The 26,107-nt window shown below is 40.7% G+C and overlaps 1 protein-coding gene across 1 annotated transcript in view; it reads right to left on the minus strand.

The window, feature by feature from the left end:
- Positions 1-1,662: 1,662 nt before the first annotated feature.
- Positions 1,663-26,107, minus strand: part of TEK (TEK receptor tyrosine kinase) — a 43,858-nt gene continuing 19,413 nt past the window's right edge. The window contains exons 4-23 of the mRNA XM_080372684.1: positions 23,707-23,859; positions 21,397-21,528; positions 20,087-20,227; positions 19,232-19,360; positions 18,019-18,173; positions 17,590-17,731; positions 17,046-17,207; positions 16,073-16,207; positions 15,003-15,296; positions 13,396-13,695; positions 12,739-12,896; positions 11,296-11,506; positions 10,226-10,336; positions 9,711-9,901; positions 9,221-9,334; positions 8,296-8,366; positions 4,226-4,266; positions 3,009-3,105; positions 2,427-2,526; positions 1,663-2,308 (exon numbers count right to left, since the gene is read on the minus strand). Coding sequence (XP_080228810.1) covers positions 2,234-2,308; positions 2,427-2,526; positions 3,009-3,105; positions 4,226-4,266; positions 8,296-8,366; positions 9,221-9,334; positions 9,711-9,901; positions 10,226-10,336; positions 11,296-11,506; positions 12,739-12,896; positions 13,396-13,695; positions 15,003-15,296; positions 16,073-16,207; positions 17,046-17,207; positions 17,590-17,731; positions 18,019-18,173; positions 19,232-19,360; positions 20,087-20,227; positions 21,397-21,528; positions 23,707-23,859 — 2,912 coding nt within the window. The 3' untranslated portion in view covers positions 1,663-2,233. The remainder of the gene's footprint in view (positions 2,309-2,426; positions 2,527-3,008; positions 3,106-4,225; positions 4,267-8,295; positions 8,367-9,220; positions 9,335-9,710; positions 9,902-10,225; positions 10,337-11,295; positions 11,507-12,738; positions 12,897-13,395; positions 13,696-15,002; positions 15,297-16,072; positions 16,208-17,045; positions 17,208-17,589; positions 17,732-18,018; positions 18,174-19,231; positions 19,361-20,086; positions 20,228-21,396; positions 21,529-23,706; positions 23,860-26,107) is intronic.

Below are 26,107 nucleotides of genomic sequence, written 5' to 3' on the forward strand. Positions count from 1 at the left end.
AGCTGAGTTATTGTCACTTAGCTTAATTTATCTTACACTACCTAGGTGAAAAGAAAGAGAATTTAAAAATGCCTTATGTTGACTTCAGCATTGTGTGATTTCAAAGCTGGATAGTTTTAACTTCAGTTTCTGGGAGAATGGCCACTATAAACCTAGTTCTTCTAGATATTTCTTAGTGTCTCTGACCATGAACTTCTTCTAAATCTGTCTTTAGACTCTCTGGAGTAACAGGATCATCTGAAGAATACAACACCTCTTCAGCGTGTACAGGCAACACTGCTAAACTTCTTCAGTGCAAGCACAATTTTGACTGGACACAGCTTAGAAAGTGACTTATTTGCTCTCAGAAAATGAACTGTTTGAAGCCTGGTTTTAGCTGGGTTTTAACTGTTTTTTGTAACTGTTTTAAAGATGTGACTACTTGCCTTTACTGTGTTCTAATGAATTTCAAAAAGGAAAAGAGTGTTACGTTTTGGCAGATTAACATGTATGGCAAAAAAGAATGAAATTTACTTGATAGTTAAATGACAGCTGTATTAAATAAAATATTATATTCAGAGAAGGAGGAGGTGTGTGTACCAACAGAGTATGGTAAAGTTTCTGACATTTCAACTTCCTACTTTGCTGTTCTGTACTTCTAACTATGGAACCGTACACCACCACTGAATAATATTGTTATATCTGGGTTCACAGAAGCTTAGAATTTTATGTTTTCTGATCTTGAATGCACACCAGCAAATGCATAAAATGCAGTGACAATTCCTGCTAGTGATACCTAAAGGAAAATCTAATGGGAAAATTTCACTGTGTCTGCTTCTGAAGCTTAAAATGTACAGCAAGGAGAAAGCATGAATGCACAAATTTCTGCTTGTTGACTTACTGCCTTTTAATAAGACTTGGTGCTTCTCCTATTTAAGTCAGCCTGGTGCTGTCAGTAATGTTACTCTATACTCTGCTGTGCTATCCTTACCTTGTAACCAACCATATACACACCTGCAAACTAAGTGTCAGAAGGGGAAACCTCTTCCTCTTTCTTTGTCTAGCATCTTCCTGCAGGTCTTGTGGGGTGACATGATCCACCCAGCTAGAAAGTCACTGTGGTCTGATGGTCAGTTATGAGCTAGTGAATTGTGGAAAGATGACAGGGAACGTATATGTGAAGCACGAGGTTAGCTGGTATGTGAAGTCTGAATAGGGTAAATCCACAGGATCCCATATGGTTGAAGATACCCAATGCTCAGGTCAATCTGCCCCTGTTTGTCTATCTAAGGACTAGAAGATCTTTCTGGCAGGCCAAATATCATTGTTTTGAAGCATTTCAGTACAGCATTTTTAAAAAGCCATACCACACTACAGACTCCTGAGTGATAAAATAAGCAGAAGTAAGTAAACCCTGATTGTATATTATAGGCAGTAATTTATAATTATGCAGTGAAATTATTAATAGAAATACAAATCAAATAAGCCTCATGTATATCCAGGTTAATTGTAAAAATGTGTTTTACAATATGTAGTATATTCCTCAACCCTATGCTTCATGCTAATTGCTGTATGGCAGCCTTTGATAGCACTAAACACTTCAAAATATATTATTATTTTGCATACAGGCAAACACTGATTTTTAAAGCGGACAATGAAAGAGAAATAGAATTTTTGACCAGCTTGTTTCGACTAGCTCACTTTAATATTCAAATAAGAATCTTAATTATCCTTGGTAAACATACTGGATTGACATCTGCTTGCAACTCCAACTGTTGCATTGAGCTCAGCATTTTTGTTTGAAGCACAATGAAATGTCTATGAAATACTGCTATAATATCCCCACTTTGCTATCAGTAGCTCTTGGAAATACTGCTATAAGATCCCCACTTTGCTATAAGTAGCTCTTGGAAAGTATCAAAAATATTTAAGATGGCAAAACCTAATGCATTACAATATGTATGTATACACCATATCTACATGACTAAGAAAAAAAGAAAGCCCTGCATATGAAACAGCAGATGTCATGACTTCAGTCTATTCCTACTCTGCACAGTATATACACTTCTACAGCCTGTGGAGGCAGAGGTTACAGGGTGATGTACACATACATATCTGTAGTAAGACAGTATTACTGTATTATATACAGTTAAAGCTATACACAGTTCTACACAGCACATGATATTTTGGGCTCCAGCAGATAGAGCTCTGTGTTTTTTCAATACATAATTGATGAATGAAGATTTCTCCTGTCTTAAGCAGCTTCTTCAGCGGAGCAATCAATGCCTGCATAAGTAAACTTCTCGTATAAGGTAGTATTCACATAGGTCTGGAAAGGAAATAAACAGAAAGAGTGTGATGCAAGGTGTATTACTTCAGGAGTCCTAAGAGATATTAGGTTATTATGTTATTCATGGCCTACATCTTTTCTAGGGATCCTTTCTTACCTTCCTTTCTTCTAACATCCTGTTCAGTGACACCAATATCTGAGCAAATGATGGTCTTTCATATGGTTTCTCTCTCCAGCACTGTCTCATTAAGTCATACCTTTAAAAGTCGAACACCAACATTTGACAGTTTAGATACATAGGTTAAAGCTACAAATTCATGTTTATTCGAAGACTGTGTACATATATTTTTCAAAGGAAAAGGGATTTATGCATAGCTGGAGTTACATTTTCCACAGCTGGTCGCTGCCTGAAAAGAATTTTGTTTTTCTCTGGAATAATTGAAAAGGTCTCTTTCAGCTAAAGCTCAGCCATGTTGTGTAAAGAACAGGGTATCTGGCAGAGGCAAAGAGCCTGGGAAAGAGTTCATGGCAAATAACAGTGCATGCTGTGTACAAAAGGACTGAAGTAATTATTTCCACTTGTGCACCCTTTTTAAAATGTTGGGGCTTTTTAAAATGTAATTTTTATGTTTTCCTGAAAAACTGTTTATTTTATTTGTCTCTTGTAGACATCATATATTTCCAATAGCAGACGTTGTGTTACGCTGTTTCAGTTTTTTTGGCCGAGGCAGTTACTTACACTTCGTCATCACAGTTGAGAGGCTTTTCCAGTCTGTACCCTTGAGGCAGTTTTTCATAGAGTTCTGCACATGTCATTCCACAATATGGTGTTCCACCTAAAGCAGTGTTTAACCATTGTCATGAATACAAGGCGTTTTTAATAAAACAAAGTTTAATTTCATAGCAGAAATGAAAAAAAAATTACTGACTTAATAACAGGTAAATTAGTCTAACTTTAGGGAATCTTTTGCAGCTACGTTTTTGTTGTTAATGTTTCCACACTGTTTAGTGCACAGTATTGAAGAGAAAAATAAAACCAAGCATAAACTTTTACCATCTGTGAGGCTGGCCTACATTTCTCTACAGCTCTGAGGGCCTGCATCTGATTGTACTTAAACTGCTTTTGCAATGCCTTTGACAGCAATAGGCAGGTCATTCCTTTGTTAGCATGGCATTGGTAAGATCCAGTATTACTGTCCAGCTGATTTTGCCCCTTTTTGCAAATATTTGGTTGCTTAGAATCTTGATTTTCCATGCTGCAATCTGTTAGTTCCCATCCATATCTAGTGCAAACCCATTTAGTAAGGAAAGATGGGAACAATTTAGAAAGCAAGAGTTCACAATTAGTCCGGTATGCAATATACATCTCCGTCAGTATGCGTCTTCGCCAGCAGACTGTGGGCATGCTGAGGCAAATCACAAAGGGTATGAACGGTGTGAGGCTGTATCATATACATGATGAATAGTAGTGTATGCAGAAATGAAATCTAAATTTTGTTTGAAGATTACTGTTCAAAAATTTTCTTTGATAATAGTTGGAGTAGGAGTTGTTAACCTCCCACCACCACTCTGTGCCACCAAAAAAAAAGAAAAAAAAAAAAAGGGCATTAAAATGTAAGTCTTCATTTAAAATCTAGGAAGGCTGAGGAAAAGCCACCAAACATAACATATTGGCTTAGGCTATAAATCATGTGATATGATGGATTTTATATTTAGATATGGCTTAGGTTTTTATATTGCAATAGAAACATGGTCATTATGATTTTCTCATTTAGGATTGTACCTGAAAATGTGATGACTGCATTTCCAAGCATACTGAAGCTAAATAAAATTCAATAGGATGAAACAGAAACAATTGAAATATGCTGCAAAGCAATAATTTTTTAACAGACTGAGTGAATGAGCTGGCTTGGCTCAGATTGGTTTAGTTGTGCAGTAAAAAATTCAGGTACTTACCTAAACTAACAATTTCCCATAATAGGACACCGTATGACCATCTGCAACAGAGGGATATTGTGGAGTGCAACAAAAATGCAACAAGATTTCATATTTTAATTTCAATTATATTTTTTGCTAGTATTCGAAGAACACAGACCCTTAGTGTGAGTCATTCTTTTCTATCTTTTTTATTAGATTTGCATAATGATAAGAACTTTAGCTTCTGGCTTTGCAACGGGTGTCGTCATGAGGGTTTTGGCTTCTGTGGCAGTGGGACATTCTTTAACTATAGCCTGTTGGTGAGGGATGGGATCCTGCTGCCTAGAAGAGGCAAGGGAATCTCTGGGCTGGCCAGCTTGGTGGAGGGAGCTTTAAACTGAAGGATAATGCAGGGAGAGGTCCAAAGTATCCACGCTCACACTATCACATCCAAAAGGGGGATAATCCAGGCCAACTACAGCAGCGATACATGTCCCTTAGCTGCCTCCCAAGATGAGAACCAGAAGACCAACCACCTCGAGGGTGTGCATGGCTGTGGTGGAACCTCTTGCACCCCTCCTGGGAAATCCATGGGCTCGACCAGCTCTCTGAAATGCCGGTACCCCAAGGCCGGCAGCGTGGGGATAAACAGGAAGGATCAGAGATCTGTGTGCGGTCGCAGGGCCACGATCTCACTGCAGTTACAGAGACACGGTGGGGTAGCTCGTGTGGCTGGAATGCTGGCATGGATGGCTGTGTGCTTTCCAGCAAAGCCAGGCCAGCAAGGCGAGGTGGCGGAGTAGCTCTGTGTGTAGGAGGAATGTATGGAGCTCTGCCTAGGGGTGGGTGCAGAGCCCGCTGAGAGCTTACGGGTAGGGATTCAGGGGCAAGCCAACATGGGTGACGCTGTTGGGGGTCCTCACTACAGGCCGCCCGATCAGAAGAGGGAATCGATGAGGCCTCCTACAGACAGCTGGAGGTACCCTCACCATCACAGGCCCTGGCTCTCATGGGGGCCTTCAGCCACGCCAATACCTGCTGGAAAGACAGCACAGCTGGGCTCACACAGTCCAGGAGATTCCTGCAGAGCGTTGATGATAAGTTTTTGCTGCAGGTAGTGGAGGAGCCAATGAGGCGAGGTGCGCTGCTGGACCTTGTACTCACAAAGAAAGAAAGGCTGGCTGGGGACGTGAAGGCTGAGGGCAGCCCTGGCTGCAGTGACCACAGGGTGGTGGAGTTCAGGATCCTGTGCAGAGGTAGTAGGACACTAAATAGGACTGCAACCCTGGGCTTCAGGAAAGCTAACTTTGGCTCTTCAAGGACTTCCTTGGAGGAATTCCATGGGTTAGGGCCCTAGAAGATAGAGGGGTGTCCGAGAGAGCTGGCTAATATTCAAGCATCACTTCCTCCAGTTTCAAGATCAGTGCATCCCCATGAGTAAGAAGTCAAGCAAAAGGGGCAGGAGGCCTGCATGGAGGAGCAAAGAGATTCTGGCAAAACTCAAACAGAAGAAGGAAGTTTACAGAATGTGTAAAAAGGGTCAGGCCACTGGAGAGGAATACAGGAATGCTGTCAGAATATGCAGGGGTTGCAATGAGGAAGGCTAAGGGCCATTTGGAACTAAATTTGGTGATGGATGTCAAGGGCAACAAGAAGAGCTTCTGCAAGTACTTCAGTAGCAAAAGCATGACTAGGGAGGTTGAATGAGGTTAGTGCCCTGGTGACAAAGGACACAGAGAAGGTGGAGTTACTGAGTGCCTTCTTTGCTTCAGTCTTTATTGCCAAAATCACCTCTCAGAAATCCCAGACCCTGAAGGCATGAGAGAAGGTCTAGGAAAAGGAAGATTTTCCCTTGGTTGAGGAGGATAATGGTGTGATTTAGGCAAACCTGACAGCCACAAATCCACTGGCTCCAGTGAGATTCACCCCCAAGTGCTGAAGAAGCTGGCAGATGTTATTGCCAAGCCACTCACCATCATCTTTGGAACATCAGATAGGACAGGAGAAGTGCCTGAGGACTGGAGGAAAGCTGATGTCACTCCAGTCATCAAAAATGGCAAGAATGAGGACCCAGGAAGCTACAGGTCAGTCAGCTCCACCTCCATCCCTGGAAAGGTGATGGAATAGTTCATCCTAGATGTCATCTTCAAGTATGGGAAGGAAAAGAAGGTTATCAGGAACAGTCACATGGATTCACCAAGGGGAAGTCATGCCTGGCCAACCTGATAACCTTCTGTGAGAAAGACTGTCTGGGTAGATAAGGGGAGAGCAGTGGATGTTGTCTACCTTGACTTCAGAAAACCTGTTGACACTGTCTCCCACAACATCCTCATAGGCAAGCTCAGGCAGTGTGAGTTAGATGAGGGGACAGTGAGGAGCATTGAGAACTGGATGAATGGCAGAGCTCAGAGGGTTGTGATCCATGGCACAGAGTCTGGCTGGAGGCCAGTAGCTCGCAGTGTTCCCAGGGGTCAGTGCTGGGTCCAGGGTTGTTCAACTTATTCATGCATGGCCTGGATGAAGGGGCAGAGCGCACCCCCAGCAGGTCTGTAGATGATACAAAGCTGGGAGGAGTGGCTGACAGACCAGAAGGCTGCGCTGCCATCCAGCGAGACCTGGACAGGCTGGGGAGTTGGGTGGGGAGGAACCTGATGAAGTCCAACAAAGGCAAGTGGAGGGTCCTGCACCTTGAGAGGAACAACCCCGTGCACCAGCAGAGGCTGGGATGTGACCTGCTGGAAGGCAGCTCTGTGGAGCAGGACCCGGGAGTGCAGGTGGACAGCGAGGTGCCCATGGGCCAGCAGTGTGCCCTGGTGGCCAATAGAGCCAGTGGGATCCTGGGGGGCATTGGGAGGAGCATGGCCAGCAGGTGGAGGGAGGTGATCCTCCCCTCTGCCCTGTCCTGGTGAAGCCCCATCTGGAGTGCTGTGCCCAGTGCTGGGCTCCCCAGTTCGAGAGAGACAGGGAACTGCTGGAGAGGGTCCAGCGGAGGGCTATGAAGATGATGAGGTGACTGGAGCATCTCCCTTGTGAGGACAGGCTGAGAGAGCTGGGCCTGTTTCCCCAGGAGAAGGGAAGGCTGAGAGGGGATCTTATCCATCCATACAAATATCTCAAGGGCGAGTGTCAAGAGGATGGGGCCAGGCTCCTTTCAGTGGTGCCCAGTGACAGGACAAGGGGTAACAGGCAGAAACTGCAGCACAGGGAGTTCCATCTGAGTATGAGGAAGAACTTCTTTACCTTGAGGGTGAGAGAGAGCTGGGATAGGCTGCCCAGACAGGCTGTGGAGTCTCCTTCTCTGGAGACATTCAAAACCCACCTGGATTCAATTCTGTGCAACCTGCTCCAGGTGAACCTGCTTTAGCAGGGGGTTGGACTATATCAGGGGTCCTCAAACTGTTTAACCAGGGGGCTGGTGTGGATGCAGTGGCAGGTAGTCATCTGCAGCTGCTTGGTGTCACCACCCCCCCACCCCCCCCCCCACCCCCCCCACCCCCAACCCCTGACCCCTGGTGGTGGGTTCTGTAAATACTGGGGGCAGACAGAGGACTCTGGGGGGCTGTATCCAGCCTGCAGGCTGTAGTTTGAGGACCCCTGGACTATATGATCTCCAGAGGTCCCTTCCAACCCTGACCATTTTGTGATTCCGTGACAGTGTTTGTAGAATCAGAAAGCAGGACTGAGATCTTTAGCAAAATCAATTGACTGTCAGTCCACCAACAAGAGACCTTTACTAGACGGTGAGCTCTCAGTAAATGCTGCTATTACAGATTTGGTTTGCCAAATATCTCTTTAAATTTCCTAAGGTACTGAGTTTCTCTAGATTTCCCTAGTATCCATCAGCTTTCTGATTTCAAATGAGAACTATAACTACAGCAGTGGTTCAAATCCAATTAGCTTGTGAAAATAGCACTTATTCAGACACTGATGATGAAATGAAAGTAACTTTTTGTTGTGGGTTTTATTTTTGCTTCTGCTGCTCACTTATGCTGACATAGCTACTGGGTGTTTTGAGTCAAGAGTGAATGTCTCATCCTGGCTGTAAGACTTCCCTTGATATTGAAAAATATTTCTTTATTTAAAAAAAGACCATTTAAACACATACTTACACATCACTGTTTGTGGTGTAAACACTGTAATTCAAAGACTCAATTGCCATCCATCGCACTGGAAGCCGTCCCTGAAAATTATTTCATGAAAGTTTATTTGTTGGTGGTTGGAATAGCAATATTGCAATTTATACCCCAACAATTGTTCTGTGTGTTAGCCTAATGAAAACTGACTTCATGAAAGCAAGCTTTATCAATTAAACAAACTTAAGTTGTGCATTTACTTGCCCAAGGTACAGTACACATGAAAGATAATAGAAAATTTATCCAGCCAGCGTAAAGAGGAAATGGAAATAATTCCTGAGGGACTTCTGACCAAACCTGTGCCTTTGACTACCTGGTGATATTCCTGGTCTATGACTACATGATGCTTATCACACATCTTCCTCTTTCAGACCTTTCTAAGCATTTGCCCTGGAAAGCTCTTTTTTCAGCCCAGAGATCCTGACATACCTCTGGTTATCATCATACTAACTTTGGCCCCATTCAATAGACTTGGACCAGCTTGTCTCAGCTGGACAAATTCTGGGATGAAAATATTATTTTCATACCTGTGCAGATGTACACACACGTATATATCCTCTTCGTATGTCAAATACATATTATATGGGGTTTTTTTATAGCACACTTTTATTGAATCTCATAACTGGCCACAAAATTGTTATTTAACCACCATCCGGATTCATATAAGTAACTTTCAATTATATCTTATATTATGACCATGGTATAGAATTGATTTACAAGTAATGTATACATATTAATAAACAGAATATTAATATAAATACATGTTAATATAGAATATTTAAATAATCAGTTTTTGTAGTATCTAATAAGTCTGTATTTTTCTTCATTTGAAAACAATAGTAAGAAACAAGAAAACAAAATATGAGGAAAATAGACTATATTAGTTTGTTTTAATCCTTACCATGGTCTTCTTAACATAAACTTCTTGACCTCTTGATAAGCCAAAGTCAGCTATTTTTGCAACATAATTTTCTCCAACCAAGATGTTTCTTGCTGCCAAATCTCGATGAATAAACTTAAAAAAAAAAAAAAAAAAAAAAAAAAAGGGAATCACCACAGTATCTGTAAGCTTTATATGTATTATTTTAGTGCTATACTGAAAATTATAAACAGTCAGAATAAGAACAAAAACCAAAACTGCTTTGGTATGTCAATACCAAAAACATTTTAAACTTTATCTGCAGATGAAAGCAGTTAGTTACCGTGTTGTTTCTAAGTTTTAATGTCTCTTCCTTGATTCCCCGTGACCTAGTGTTTGATAGTGATGATAAAACTAATCCAGTGGGTGCTATAGAAGCTCAAACTAAAATTTTACTTTGATTTTACTAAAAGGCACAGTCCCTGAAAAATTAATTGCTGTGCCTTCAGTGGGTAGAGAGTTTAAGACTGACCTGTTTCTGGCTCAAGTAGTCCATTCCTCTAGCGACGTCTGCTGCAAAATGGAGAAGTTGCTGAGAGGAAAGTGTAGAGGCAGTACTGTTGGCAATAGCAAATGCTGGGTCTGTCTCCAGAACTCTGCTTTTCCGAAGGAAGTCCAGTAGATTTCCATGGGGGGCATATTCAATAGCAAGATAAAGATATCCTAATGAAACATCAGATGGTGAGTATATCACAGAGTGAAAGATAGTCAGTAATAGTATTTGGATGTTTGCACTGCTCTGAGGGAAAAAGAAATAAACATAGAAGAGACTAGACAGAAATATCAAACATCATAATTCTGAGGTGCAGAGCTGTTGATGAGCATTTTTTCTGAAGGATTAATGTGGGTTTGTAGATAAACAAGTTAATTTCATTTTTTTACAAATGTTTTAGGAAGATCTACTTATAAGCTAGTGTTTCTATGGGCTGCACTGTCTGGGATTTTTAAAAGTAATTTTTGAAGTCCATATACTCAAGAGCATCTTACCTCGATGTTCACATGCTCCCAAAAGATTTATGATGTTGGGATGATGACCAAGTTTACAAAGAACTTCAAGTTCTCCAGCAAAGTCTCTGTGGTCATCTTTTGAGGCGTAGTCTGAAAATCAAATAAACATGTATTTATGTTTTCCTTCGAACTGAATTCATGATCATATTGTTGTTAAATGTGAGGACTCTGGGTTCTTTGAGGGACTACTTCTTCAGCCCCAACAGAAAAAGAAAAACTCTTAAGACACATTAGTATGTGCTGAAAAAGAGTAAGATTTTTCAATCAAAGGAAATAAAGAGAGAACCTAATGTCTGTAGCAGCCATCTGCAGAGAAAGAAATCATCTTAATATACCATGTCACTTCCCTTATTATTTGAGAATGTAAGAATGTCATAGCAGATATGAAAACTAGCTGTCTAAAATATTTCCTTATGTGTGCTGTTGACTATAACTGCCTGTATGCAGACTTCGCGTTTTTTAAATGATCATCATACTTGAGTGTCTGCCGGTTTGCCTAGATAATGACCTCGTGAAATGCAAGAAAATATATACATTCCTGGCGTATGCTATGCATTACAGTTCTCTCTAGAATGTGGCAGTCACATCTGAAGAGTACAATGAAAATGAGTGATTGTCATAGATGTAGATGTAGATCCTGTAGATGCACAGGTACATTGTCTCTGAATAGCTAAGGTAAAGCAAGATGAGCAAATGTTGTGCCCCAAGGGTAGCTCTGCGCTCTTCTCTATTAAATGAATCTTTTAATGGCTCCCATTTTGCAGATGAACTCACACTGAAGTTCATACTGATCTATGAATTGAAAAATACAGAATAGTTAATGATATCAACAAGTAAAGATAAATATAAACCAACTGGACCATGCAGAAATACAGTCTTTGCCAGGACACAAATCTTAGCCTAGTGACAGCTGATATGATTTCACTAGCAACTTTGAGTATTCATTTTATCTTTAGGAGAGGGCTACTAAGCATTTCTTATGACAGGGAAACACTTGGAACAAACAACCAAGAAAAGTCTTTAGTCTCAGCGTCTCCGATCTTTACTACCTTTCATCCTTTTAATCGCAGCATCCATGCGTAAGCCATCTTTCTTAATGCGTGCTTTCAGGACTTGCCCAAAGTTACCTTCCCCAATCACATCTTGAAATTTTATGTCATTCCACTCAAGGACTGGATAAATAGTGGGATCTGGGCTGTTTTTGGCTTTCCTGCTCAGGGTGAGAGTACCTGAGTTAAACTGTACAGCTGGCTCTTCCCTCTGTAACAGAGTTAAGCAAATGACATGAACGGTGATTTCTACTTTACTGAGCAATGCTCTGATTACACTCCCCAAATATATGTGTGCTCACTCATGTACACACACACACACACAGAGCCTGATCCATCCCTTGTTTATGCAAGAGGGAGTGCAGTAGACAGTTATACCTAGTGTAGACACTGACTTCGTCAAGCACTTCTGACCAGATACACTAAATTACTCAGGCTCCTAATTTATGCATGTGTACCTTTGTAGACCTAGGCCTCCTGAACATTTTACAATCACCTTGAAGATGAAGCAGATGAACAAAAATCATTTGGTAAAACTGATCTCAAAACCAGTTTTAAGTCTTAGGTTTGAGATTTATCTCATATTAAGCTTGGCTAAATCCTGTGCTGATTAGGCTCAGTAGGAAGACTGAGGAAAGAAGAAGCAAGGAAACAAAAAAGAGAGGAAATGATCTTCCTCCATACTTGGGGAGACATCTCTACTTCAGTTACACATTCCCATAAAATACTTCTGTCGGAAAAGTTTCAGGACAAGGAGCAGGAGCAATTCTGTGTGGCATGGGGACTGATCACCTTTTTGGAAGAGCCCCCTGCCCCCCTATTTATCAAACAACCTATGCAGATCCATATGTAGGAACTCTTTGGTCCAGCTTCATTCTGTTTCACAGGTTCCCCTTTGAAGAGAGAGAACAGCACTGGAAAGCAGAGTGATAAAGACACTACAGCAGGATACAAATATATACATGTATATTTATATATAGATGTCTCTATGTGATGTTACGACCTTCAGCAATTTCCTTATAGCCAGAACTCTTGATGTTGCCATTGACTGATCCTTGGTGTGCTGTCCCCAGTGGAGCAGTTGCTGACGCTCAAAAGCAACATTAAATAATATGGTAGCTTTCAAAATCAGGTACAACTTCATAGAGGGAGAACAGGCTCCTCTGTTCTGCCTGGCTTTATACTTGTACACAAGTGTGACAAGGCAGAAAAGGGAGAAGGATAACTGGTGTGCAACTTTTTCCAAGTCAGGTTTTATACCTCATAACCTATAACTGTGATTGCTTTAGCTCTGGAGTCAGTAGCAGAGAAGCTTTACATCTGTACTAATTGCACGGGTGAAGAGAAGACAGTGGGAAGGCCAAGGAAAATAAATTGGAAAAAACAGGAAAAGGTGGTGCCAAAATTAACAACCACACTGACACAGGAAAGCTAGAAACCCACCACCACATTTTGGAAAGCCTGAGCCATTCGACGCTGGAAGTTGGCTCGCTTTAACTGCAGCATAATGAGAAAGGCCAGGAGGATTGTTACACAGGTCATCCCTGCAGAGCCAAGGATAGCAATAAGCAGCATTTTGCCTCCTTTAGATTCATACGGAGCTGTTGAGGAAGCACATAAAGAGTTCATTATTATTTCCAGGTAATTCTGAAAAAAATATGAACAGCGTATAGCTAAATACTCTTGTCTTGTAAGCTGTATACAGGCATAGAGATACATCCTTTTGTTTTCCAAAAATGTCACAGACATTAGATGTTCTGATTTGCACATGTATGAGCACTGTAGATCCTGCTGAATTCAGGCAGAGCAGAGCTCAGGTCACATTCAGTGATTTAATAATCCTATTATATGTAGCTCCTTTAATTTATGAACTGTAGGGCACTTTCTAGTGGACACACAAAAATATTACGTGTTGTCACTTCACCAATGACTGGGAACTGAGTAAACTGAGAATCAAATTTTGGTGATGCTTTGTTGTGCCTCAAAATTAAAAGTGAAAAAAACCTAAAATTAAAAAATAACATTATGACTTTGTCTTAGCTAACTAGTTTGCACTGCCAGCCATGGCTTGTGCAAGCTGAGCATGATGGAATGACTAACCTTTAGTTTCCGGAAGAGTCTTCAGTTCAAACGATGTGTTTGGGTTGCTCAGGCCAATATTATTCTGAGCATTAATCTGAACCTGGTACACAGTGTTTGGCTCAAGGCCCTTGAGATGGTATTGAGTAATGCTGGTGTTCTTTATGATAATGTCGATGTGGTTGTACTCAGCCTTCCCATAAATTTTGTAGCTGATGATGATGGAAGAGATGGAATGACCCTCAGCAGTTGTCCAAGAGATGACTGAGGATGTGTCTGTGGTGTTAGAAAACCTGATGTTGTATGGTGCAGGAGGGATTCCTGAGAACAAACACAAATACACACAAAGCATTGAAGTGTACATCTTTCTCTTCCCCACAGGGAGCCAAACACTTTCCTCAGTGCTTTTGCTGCACTAAACAGAGGCAAAATTTTGTTGACAAGCTATGGTGACTGAATGCAGTATTTTTTATGAACCTGATGTGCTGTCACCCACATTGCAGTACTCTATACTTCCAAGAGAGGTTGGAACAGCATTCAGTATACTCCTGTCCTTGAATGAAGATCAGATTATCTGAGCTGTACGCAACACAATTGCATTCCGATTAATGCAGAAAGGGTTAATTTCCTTCTATACTGAATCATCATTCCCATATGACTCCCACGTCTCATACTTTCACTGCTTCAGGGAACAATTCCCTGTCAGGATACAGGCTGTTAGAAAGAGGGGAAACTGATACCAACATTTCCACAAATTGCATCAGAAAACCACCAGCAGGGGTGAGTACTAGATTTGTGGACATGCCCATGACTACTAAGCTAAGTATCTTCTGGAAAACAGTACCCTTATATTTTTCTTAGTGCAGTTTGGCATCAGAGCTCAGAAAGCTGGAGTGTTCCATGACAGTCATTGTCACTTCTGTTAATACATGTAGGATCTCAGTGAGGGCCTCCTCACATGGCCTGTAGGGAGGAAGAAGCCCACCTTTCTAGTGTGTGGTATGGGCAGTGGCACCCATCAGCCATTCCGAGGGACACCTGTTCAGATGAGACTCCATTCAGACAGGGCATTTGCTGGGGCATTATGAAAGGACACCACTCACACTCGGGGAATTCAAAGGCAGTCATTAGTCTTCAGTGCAGCACACAACTACTCTTTGCTCATACAGTTTTTACCTTGCATTGTATCTTGTCTTCAGTCTTTAACTATGACTATTTCTGAATTGACATAGCTGAATTGCAGGGTCTGAGTGTTTTTCTGGAGTAACAAAAGAGCCTGGAGTAGTGAACTCTGAGGGTTCACCATTATAAGGAGGAAAAAGATGCTTCATGTGTTAGAAGCATGAATTGCACTGAAATGAAGATGCAGAGTCCCAAGCTTTTAATTTGTTCCCCCCCCCCCCCCCTTTTTTTTTCTTTTAAACTAATCATTAGTTCCTGATAATTTCCAGCATAAGAATTTCCTTGGACACTGAGCTATCTTCATAATAACAAACACAAGTGATCACCAGGAACTGAGTGCTACCAGAACAAAGGATTGCATTTAACTTAGTCATCAAGTGACAATCAGTCTGATAACTGGAGGAAAGAGGAAGAATTAAACAGAAGGATGTGAATCAGCTACTTACTGTCACTGAAAGTCCATGCATACAGATAGTTGCTCCATTCTCCTTGGGATCTGGTGTTCACCCGTACCCTGCACATATATTGCTGTCTAGGCTCAAGATCTTTAATGATCAGTGTTGACATATTTCCTGGCACTTGAGTAATGACACTGCTCTCATCACCGTTGTCATTCACGCTTTTCCTTTCCACTTCAACACGAATATCATCCTCTGTCCTCAGTGTTAAAGGATGCCATGACAGATTCAGGGATGTCATACTTTTTGGAAAGAGAGTGAGACCTTCTGGTGGAGGAAGACCTTGGAAAAGCCAAATAAGACAGGGAACAACATTTCATGTGTGTCGGGTATGCAAGTTAAAATAGGGGTACCAGTTGATCCCAACCACTTGCCCTAGATTGGGGTGACAAAGGGTAATTCTCCCTGCCACCAAACCCAAATTGCAGAAATTACATCTAAGAGGTACTGATAGTCCCAAAGTATCTTATCAACAGCTGCTGTGTCAAGAAAAAGGTCTCTTCACTGAGCTGGTGGTGCAGATGAGCTTTTTAGATGTGAGAAACCAGCTATTTTGCTCTCTTGTTAAACAGTTCCTGGTGTAATCCTAATTTATTTTCTATGCCTGTATTCAGTTTGGACTGTACCCTCGGTGGACTAAAAGCTTTTCTGCTTGTTCAGACATCTCCGTTTTTAAAGTAAACTGATCTAATACTAAGAGGAAGGACTGATCCAGTATTAGGAGGAAGGACTGGCAAGCAAAAGAAGTGAATTGTATCTCCGACTCTGCTGCATAGCCATTCAAATTACATAAATTTTCCTTTCCCAGATCCCTCACCTCCAAATCAGGGAGAATAATAGCTCTGTCTCTTTCTGGTTTTATTCACTTCTGGATTGGTTGGGGTTTTCCCTTCTTTTTTTCTTCTTCTTTGTGTGAGGTTATTTTCAAAGATTCTACATAGAATTCACGTCCAGCCTTCTTTGTTCAAATGAAAGTGTTCTGGCAGAGATCAGGGAACCGATTAAAGAGAAAAGCAGCTGAAACAGCCCTTTTGTGAAAAGCCAATGCAATGACTTACCAAGCGCAGCTGTCGTGAAGCTAGCTTGTGGCCCAGGATGGCCTTCCCCTCCTTCCCCTTGACGACTCAGCTGAACACAAAACTGATACTCCGTTTTTGGCTCCAGATTGTCCAGTCTTTTAGTTGTGCCTTTTACTGACAACAAAAGGAGAAAGTAAAGCCATAGTCCATGCTGAAAAATGTTAAGGAAGAAAAGGTTTGGAAAATACTCCTGAACCACTAACCATGGAAGATAAGATACTTAGACTCTTCTTTTGTTTCTTATTCACCAAGATAAACTATTTACAAGTATAAAATCTTTATATTTAAGTTGAGCTTCAACCTAGCCTAAGAGATGTTTCCATCTGCCCTTGCTTTAGGACAGAGCAAGACTGGTTGCTTAGGCAGTATGCATTGTGTATGCAGATCTTGGGTTTTCTCAAATTAGTAATAAAAGTTGTTTGCTACTTGTTAAAGCTTGTTAATGTTTCCTATAATATTTTAGGCTTTGCATAAAATGGTAAAACAGGGCTGTAAGAGGTCATCTAACTCACAAGAAGTCTTCGTTTTACCCGTGCCATTCCTGATAAATACTTAGGTAAGATGTTTGTCTCACCAGAGTGTGTAACAGACACAAAAAGAGACTGTAGATCCTCCAGGATGCCCCCATCCTGCTCACTACTTTTGAAAATCTGCTATTTACACAGGAGATTTCAACAGTTGGGCCCAACATCGAGTACAGTTTATCTTAAGGAAGGAGGGGAGAAGTCCTTGGTTACTGAAAACTGAACATGCACTTTTGACTACTGTCAGTGTACCACATCCACAATAACATTATACGTAGTGGTATGCAAAAAGTCATGCATCCAGTCATAAAAGATTTAACTTATATGCATTTTAGAATCTTTTGGATCTAGTCAAGAGCAGACACCACATTATGTTTCAGCATGCAGCTGAAGTTTGTGCTTAAGGGAATTTAAGAATGCCTTCTTACCTTCCACAGACATCCAGGACTGGTAACGTTTTGCCGGCTTGTACAGGAGTTTTGTTGACACAACAGGTCCATCTCCAAGATGTAACTCAGCATTGATATCAATTATGAGAAAATTATGTCCACTGTCTGTCAGCCTTGGGGCATACTGTGGCACAGGAGGAACTGAGCAAGAATGCAAGTATTAAACCAGCCTTTTAATTCCCTGTATCAGTAAAACTCTGGTATCTTCCTAGATCAACAGGAAAATGGGAGATACTCTTCAAAACTCTTATGAAGTAGACAGGGCTTTACACCCTAAAGCTGACGGTTTAGATCTTTATAAAAAAAACCAACTTGTATTTATTTCTAATTCCTACCACCATGCTTATTTTTTAATACACAATAGTATGTTGCTTACAAAGGTTTTCTGTTCATATTCTGACCGTAGACACTTGTTCAGACATTTTCTTGCAATGCAGATAACCGAAAGCTCTGCCATGTTTGACTATAAAGCTGCCCTTAAAAGTAGAGAGGCAAAGACATTTAACAAGATTTGTGCTTTTACCTTTGACTGTAACTTGAAATGGTTTCTCTGCCATTCCTGCTACTGTCTGCACACTGCAGACCCAGGTTCCTGTGTCACGGGGCTGGATTCGATTAATTGTAAACATGGCTTCAGAGCGATTACTGGTAACAATTAGGGCAGGCTGAAATGACAAAAGATGTACAGGACCTGAAAAATGTGGGCATATAGGAAGATTCCCATGAGACTTTCTCACAGTTTAGGAACTCATCCAGCGTTCAGTGATTTCAATAGAAATGGTCTGCAATGGTCTGGTCAATTCCATAGTTTCGTATGTGCTTATGAGTTCATGAGGTACCTCAGAATATCGAAATGTTACATTATGCTTGAAAACCATAGTGTGCACTGACTACAGATCAAGTAAAAAATAAACATCAGAAATAATAGGAAGCAATTAAATCAGGAGCCTACCCTTAGGACAGTTCCGTCTTGCTTCAAAAGTTTAAATTCTTCAGATTTAGGAAGTGGCATCCCAGTCGCTATACAAAAAGGCCTGAACTCAACACCAGAATTGAGTTCTACAGGATCTAGTAAGTTTTCTATCTGAGGTGAAAGATCTGCTGAACCTACAGAAGATATATAGTATTTTAATGTCAGTCTTTAAGCAGGACTTTAAAAAGGCAGCACCAAAACAAGTTTAGGTGTACAATGAGCACCAGTAGCATAGGTGTCTGGGTCTCCCTTCATTCATGTCAACAACTGCAAGGATCACACTTATCAAAGTCAGCCCTGCTACAGCAGTGTAAATGTCATGTCAGAAAGAACAAGCCCTGTGCCCACTCTCCTTTGTTTTGCTCTCCCTTCTCCTCTCTTTCTCACTGACACTCCAAGCACAGACAGTGTAGCTGTCGAAGTCATACACACTTTTTGTGCTGAATGTACACTACCTATTTACTCTCCATTTTGTTTGTTTATAAGAGCAGTCAGATCACAACAGCATAGTTTGGCTGGTGGATCACAGTCTTATTTCTCTGCTTGTTTTTGCACTTGAAAGCTTTTACAAGTTAACACTGGATTTGTCAGTTTGTTTATTAAGCAGAAATTATAGATGCTGCGTGCATATTGTAAAATACTGTGTGTGAACCTTGTCTGAAACCAATGAGATTCTAAATGAGGTGTACCCAGCTCTTCAAGTTTAACATTTTCAGAGAGACCGAGCTGTTTTAAACTCTGGGGTTGTGTTTGTGTCTCAGTCATTAATTTCAGATCATGAGGCACATGGTATAGAAATGATTGTATGAAGATGAATAAGAGGTAGGTAATGGTAAAGCACCATAAGCCTATCCAAAATCTGATTGTGCAGGTAGTACATGCAGCTTTAGCCAGTAATTGATATTAAGGTCATTGTCAAATTCTGTGGAGCCAGGTTTGAAAATCTACCTCTAATGAAAGCAAGATCAGATGAAATGGCAGCGTACAAACCTGCTAATTGCAGAATATGGGGCAGAGGCTTAAAAACACTGTATTGCAATAAGGAGGTACAGAAGTGTCTGTCCCCCTGGAAGATAATCAACACAGCAAAGATACCAGGCTGGAAGGCTGCAGTGGTAATGCTGTACCAGCATAAAGATCTGTTTCAGTTACACTGGGAAAAGCCGTTTACTACCGTGTTACCTTGCTTTACCTTCTTTTTCACACTGCAGACCATGCCATCCAAGGGAGCAGATGCAGCCCTTAAATCTGTCACATGTCCCTCGATTGTGACAATTACATTTGAGTTTGCAATCCGACCCATAAAAACCAGGGTTGCATTCTGCAAGTACATATGTTTCCAGTTAGTGTAAGGGTACTAGAAAATATTTTCTATCAATTTTCAATCTCATGAATCAATTCTCCAGTAGGCTTTAGTTCCCTCAGCTGGCTTGAGTTTGAAACTATATAGGTATTAGTGCTTGATCATCCACAGAGCATCCTGAGAGCACACTAATGTAAAAAATGTAGAGCACATTTGTATCCATGCCTGTCATTTGTGGACTAGATGACAATGTAGAAGTTTCTTCAGTCTCTGCTGTTTTTTCACTTACACTGTGATAGTAGTGTCCAAAGGCTTCATCAGGTATGTGGCCATTGAACAAGATGACACCTATCCATAAAGGAACTTGTGCTTCATGTCCCAAAGACATTGCAGTCTAATTGAAATAGCTGATTATGCTTAGTATTGCTCAGCAATGAATATCTGTTTGGCATCAAATTGCTCAGTTCGACTTGTAGAAATATGGCAAGACTGGAGATGCTAGAGGATTTTTGGCATCAATTTAGAACATCAATTAATTTTGCAGAATAATTTGAATAGTTTTCAAGTTTACTATGTCCTTTTTCTGAGAATCTGACATGGTCCTCTGACATGGGTGAATATTATTTTTCCTCTTTTACAGAATGTAAAAAATCCTGTCTTTTATTCTCCTCCATTAGTTCTCTTCTGTATTTCCTACGTGCAGCACACTAAGGACTCCACCATTCCTCCTGTTTTTTACTATACCTTTATCACATTCCAGCCCCATCCATCCTGTGGCACAAGAACAACCATATGGATCCGGTAGACAGAACATATAGTTTCTGCAGCCATAGTTTTCCTTACAGCTCTCTTCACATGTTTTGCCAAATGTATTGGCTCCACAAGCTATTGAATGAAGAGGGAAAGAATAGTCTAACAGCATTAAGTCCACAGAAGAGCTAATGCTTCTAATGATACAGCTTTAGACAACAGAAAACATGAATGAAAATTTAAAAATCAGCATTTTTACCATGCAGATACCAGATACATTAACATCCATAATAACTTAAGCCATGGCTGCTCTAGTGGTTAAGTTCAGGCAGCAGAAACAAACATAACTTTCTGCCATGTGCAGATTCATCAGCAAAGCACCCATTGCTTTGGGTATGTGTGGACAGAGCTTCAGCAGTAAATCCTTTTTATAAGCCTTTAAAATATAAAATGGGCAAATAATGCCAGGAAGACCAAATAGTCTTCTTAGAACTTCGTGGAAATGCCAAGCTCAGGTTTTTGCTTTTCTGGTAAGATCAATGCTATGCTGGAGTGGTTCAGATGTCAACTATTCCAATAGCTTAGCTCTAGTATTTGCAGCACTACAATCCAGTCAGAATATTAGGATACATATTTAGCACTGAACCCAAAAGTTACTTGGAGAGATAAGAGCAATGTGGTGCCTGCTGTAATTCTTCCAGAATTCAAACTAATTTACAGACATAGATATGCACTAACAGATATATGCTGTTGATATGCTTCTACAGAGGGAAATTCCCTTGTGAGCAAATTAGCAGCTTGTTCAGAAGTAGCCAGGGAGTCTCTAACACAGGGCTGCATTTCCCAGTGCCAGTGTATCCTTAGGATCTCCTATTTTACCATGCATTTAAAGTCAGTCAGTAGCTTCGAGCATACTGATTTCAGGGGAACCATAGCACAGCCCAGGTTGGAAGTGACCTCAAAAGATCATCTGGTTCAGCTTCTCATGGGAAAAGGAGCCTAGGTGAGGTTATCCAGCACACTGTCCAAGTGCATATTGACCAAGAAGAGCTGAAAACATTCATCTCCCTTAGCAACACAAATTCTACTAGCAGAAGAGGGGGAGAAGTTAAAACACAAGAGCATCCTTACTAATTCAGGGTTTATTTCACCTAACACTGTCCTGTCTCCAGCACCAGCTGTAAATGATGTATGTACAAAGGGTGAAACGAGGCTTCTCCACTTTCTGCTTCCATCAATAATCTGCCAATTTATGCTACTGAGAACAAATTAACAGTCAATCTGTGAAAATAATATTTGCTTACCTTTCTCACATGTTTTTCCCATAAAACCTGGAGGACAGATGCATTCCCCAGTATCTTCATGACAAATGCCATTGTTCATGCAGGAAGGGCAATGGGAGCTACAGGAAGGGCCCCATTTCTGGGCTTCACATCCTTTTATGGAAAAATTTAATGACATATTTGTGGTCTTCTTATTCAGTAACCAATCAAGTACTAAATTTGTTTTTAATTAAGACAAACAGTAAAATACGTAAAAATATGATCCACATGGAGCTCCCAAAACCCCAGCCAACTGACCTAATGTAAGAAATCACTTTTTTGATTGTGAAAGTGCCTCTCTCTCTGGATCAGAAACGCTGCATAGTATGCAGTAATGCTACACAAAATCTTCAAAGAAGGAACTAGGAAAGTCTTCCTTTCTTTGAAACCAGAGACAGATTATTTTGTCAGAGTTTTTGGAAAAAGTAAGTGGAGAAAGATGTTATATTTAAGATTTCTATTCTTGCAACAGGGATCCAAGACCTACAAAAGGTCCAGGCTTCACCTGGAGCTGACTGTACTGGTAGTAAGCCAGCAGGACCAAGCCTGGCATCACTGGCATCGTACCAGCATTTGGCAATTCATAATTTTTTTCTGTAACAATATATTGTTCTTGAAAGTCATTAGACACATTAGTTCACATCTGTTGTGACTTTATTGTCTTCACTGTGTCTTTGTAACAAAGATCAATCAACTGGTGACCTGTTTTTTCTGGAATTAGTGGACTAAGAGCAATTGTTTGTTCTAATGCCTGCCATGATTTTCTTTCCTACTTCATAATTTAAAAAGATAGTGCCATTAATCCTGCCAGTGAGAGATACTGATTTAATAGATATTTTAATTTGACACTTAATTTAATAGAAGCAGAGCTCAAGCTTTAAATAAGTATTATGACTTCATTATGTAAATGCTTAATCTATAGTTACAAAATGCAAAATTCTTTAAGCTGCTTTTGAAATCAGTGGGACCTGAAGAGGCGCAATAATTTTCAGTATTTGGTTTGTAACGTTTCTTAGATCACAGAAACTGACTTTCACACCTTCCTCTAGTGTAAAGCTAGGACTGAGAAGATAATAAACTGGAAAGTCCCAAGGCAGCTTATGGAAACTGGGTAATCTAGACTTGGATCAGCTTTTCCAGATTTCAGCAAACATTTAGTCAATCAACATGGTGCTTGAGCTCTGTCTTCTCCTTCTCCCAGAGTAACATTCTTACATGTGGATACTTTAAAAAAAAAAAAAGCTTTGCTAATAATCATCAGCCTGTGTCTATAATGCTAATTCAAAGAAAGACAGAGCATGTGCTTGTGCAGTGGCATGTGATCATCCATTCTCTTTATTGTCAGTGTGCTCCCTACCACTCTCCCAGACAGCGTGCAGGAGTTTTTGCAGTAGGCAAGATGGTCAAGGCAAAAGCCTATTTCAAGACGGGGAAGAATTTATGGGTAAGTCTTCTGCTGTGCCGCTTGGCACTAGAGTAGAGAACAGATCTTGGATCATTTTGTTTAGTAAGGTGGCAATAGCTCAAAATCCCAATTTGGGGCATTAGATTTATTCATTTGTAATGGAAGTATTCTGGAAGTATTCTGTGGATGTTAGCAAGTAAAATACACTTTACCATCAGAAACATTTTCTTTATAATGTAAGATATTTGAACAGCTATTTATTTTTACTTATTGGTTTTCTATTTCTATCCAAGTTACTAGAATATTATTTTCTTTATATTTGATGAAAATGGACATAGCAGCATGAGCTACAAGACATATAGAATACTTAATGGAAAATACCTGCCTGCATTGTAAACTGGTCCTGTTGTCCACTGGGAAGTGAACTTTAAGAGCTAATTAAGGCTGGAGTAGTTTCTGAAATTACAATAATGTATGCTAAAGATGATAGGATTTAGGATAAATGGAGCTTGTACATAGCCCACCATAGAGAGCAAAGTCACTTGAAAATTCCTGTTTTGAGCTCAGACTCACATCTCTCATTCATGAGAGACCTGCCTCATTCATACTTGGTGTTTGCAAAGCTGAGATGCTGAGAAAACAGATAGCTGTTCTGGCAAGAACTAAGATGAATTGAACAAAAATCTGATTTTCTTTTCTCTCTCAGCTGCTTAAATCACTGTCAGATTGTACAAGAGATCCTTGGGAAAAAAATTTCTTCTGACATAACCTGATGGCATCTTGTGTCAAGAAAGATTTTGGTCCTTATTTGGGCACAGTGTAAGTTTCCTTGCAGATTCATTATGACTTTAAACAATTAATCATCAGCACATATTAATGGAACTTACGTCTTACAATAAGCCTTGTGTAAGCAGAAGTAAAGAGGTTTCCTCCTATATATCTGGCAGAGTAAACCCCTGCATCCTGTGGTTGAACCTGAGGATAGGAGACTTCCAGTTCCCCTGGCACTTCATGCCTGGGCACAGAGTGAATGAAGGAACCTGGGGAAGAAGCATACAGATACAACAGACAGAAGTCATTGACCATCTACAGACAGAAGTGAGTTTGCATTGGTTACTGAGGAAGGACAGCTGGGATGAGCTAAGCAGCAGAATCTATCTATTAATTATGAATATGCTGATGGCTCTTTAGGTAGACTAGTTTTTGATAATTGGAGAGGTGCAAGTACAAAGGAAGCTAGATCTTGAGGAGATTTAGTAGATGAATGGGACAAACAACTTTGTGTTCAGCATTGCTTTACAGGAATGTTCCTAAGAGTCTAGTGGTTAAAAGTGTTCATTTTGTTTCCTGGCCTTTCCTGAAGTGAGGGTTGACAATCTGTAAGGACTCTGGTGTGGCTGGAAGGAGTCAAAAGTAAATGCCAGCCAGGGCCTATTTACTTTAAGTAGCACAAAGATTTGCTTAAAAGACCAAAGCAGGAAGAACACAGCACATCTTTTCTTCCAAGACTTAACATGTTTCTGTCTTTTCTAGTTTTTTGGGGTTTTTTTTGTTTGGTTTTTTTTTTTTTTTTTTTTTTTTAACCAAGGGACCTTATCTCTGTTATTCTAGGTTTGCTGCAGTTGGTTATGCATGCCTGCTAAGTAAGGCAATAGCATTGTTTTCTCCTGTCCCTCTGGACTAACAAGTAACAATGTTTGAACACTGGTTGCTGTCAAAAAGAAGCTGCATTCAGTGGATGTCAGGACCCCTGGGAGTCCTTCCACTGCAGTCTGTTAAAGCAAAGCTACTGGAGTTGGCTAATGCCAGGTCCAGCCAGCTATTGCCAAAACATACGTGCACATGCTCACATATGGTGTACTAACAAAGCCAAGCACCAACAGACCCACACAGCAGAACTGTGCCTGTGCAGGTACTGCGTGTGCACATGGGACTCATGTACACGTGAACAACCCAGACAGCCTGATCCTATTCTTGCTTGCAGCTAGTCAAGCTTGCTGGCCGATCTCATACACCCACACACCCAAAACTGGGTCTTAGCTGGACCTATAGCCTCTCTAATAGCTGGCTCTCAGCCCACTTATCCTACTCGCCGATTAGCCTGGCTTGAAGTTCATGAGCGTCACATGCACATGCAAATGGGTCTCTGGTATAACTGTCCTTAGACCCTTATCTCTGCAGTTGCTGGCCCCAGACACGTTGAGCCCCTTTGACCCCTGGCATATGTTTCCAGTCATACTTGTTGTGCCTTGTAGCCTGGCTTGAAGGTCACTAGCAGATTACACGTATGTGAACAGGTAAAGGGCACACTTATGTTGAAGAATAATTAAGAATAGAGTTTAATAAGACTAGACCAACTGTAGTGCAGAGCTTGGCCAGACCTGTGGCACCTTTTATCTGCCTCTTGCCCCATTTTCTTATGCTGCTTTCTTTCCAAAGTTTTCGCTTTGAACCCTCCTTTTCTCCTGTTTGGCCCTTTCTCTAAATATCCCATGATTTCACACGTGCTCACAGTCCCCCTCAATCATGCCATAACAAGTTTACTCTTTCCCCCTGAGACCCGTGGTAATCCTGCTTCCTTTTTCCTACACTTACAAAGCTCTGGCTGAAGCTGCTCAGGGCTTTGTGTTGTTCCCTTAGTGGCCTTCAGAAACTGGAGAGCTCTGCCCTTTGATGTTTCATCTGTCATCTGCTACTCCTTAGGGCTTGTGTGTCTGTTTATTTATTATTTCTCCTGTTTCTTGTCTTAGTCTTTTATGTGGAATGACCATTAACCAAATGATACTCCCACAAATCAAATATCCTTAACTACTACATCCCCTTATAGTCACACTGATAACAAAACAACTTTTTTTCACTTTGCTGAAATAATTTGGAAGGTAAACAGCATCAGATCACTGCCTGTGATCATACCATCAATCTGACTATAGTAAAATTTCAGGCAGCCTAGAAATGTAAAACTTGGCTGCAAAAACAGCAAAAGTGTCTTGAGTCAGTTTAGTCCGTTAAAACACATAACAGTTCTTCAAGAAAACAGGGTCAAAGAAAAAGAACAAAGAATGAAAGGGATTAATTTTGAAACTATGGGACCATTTTTTGCATGTCTTTTGAGTTACAAGCTGCAAAACAAACTTGGCAGCAAAGTATTAAGAAAGCCTTATGCTTACAGTCTGTTAACAAGGTTCAGGTTTTGTGGCTTGTTTTCCAAGATGGCACGTGTTATGCCAATGTCTTAAAGCAATCTTGTTTAGCAGGGTAGTCTCATTCTCTAGATAGCCTTTGTGAGGG

Source organism: Falco punctatus, assembly GCF_963210335.1.
Source record: "Falco punctatus genome assembly, chromosome: Z".
NCBI lineage: Eukaryota > Metazoa > Chordata > Aves > Falconiformes > Falconidae > Falco > Falco punctatus.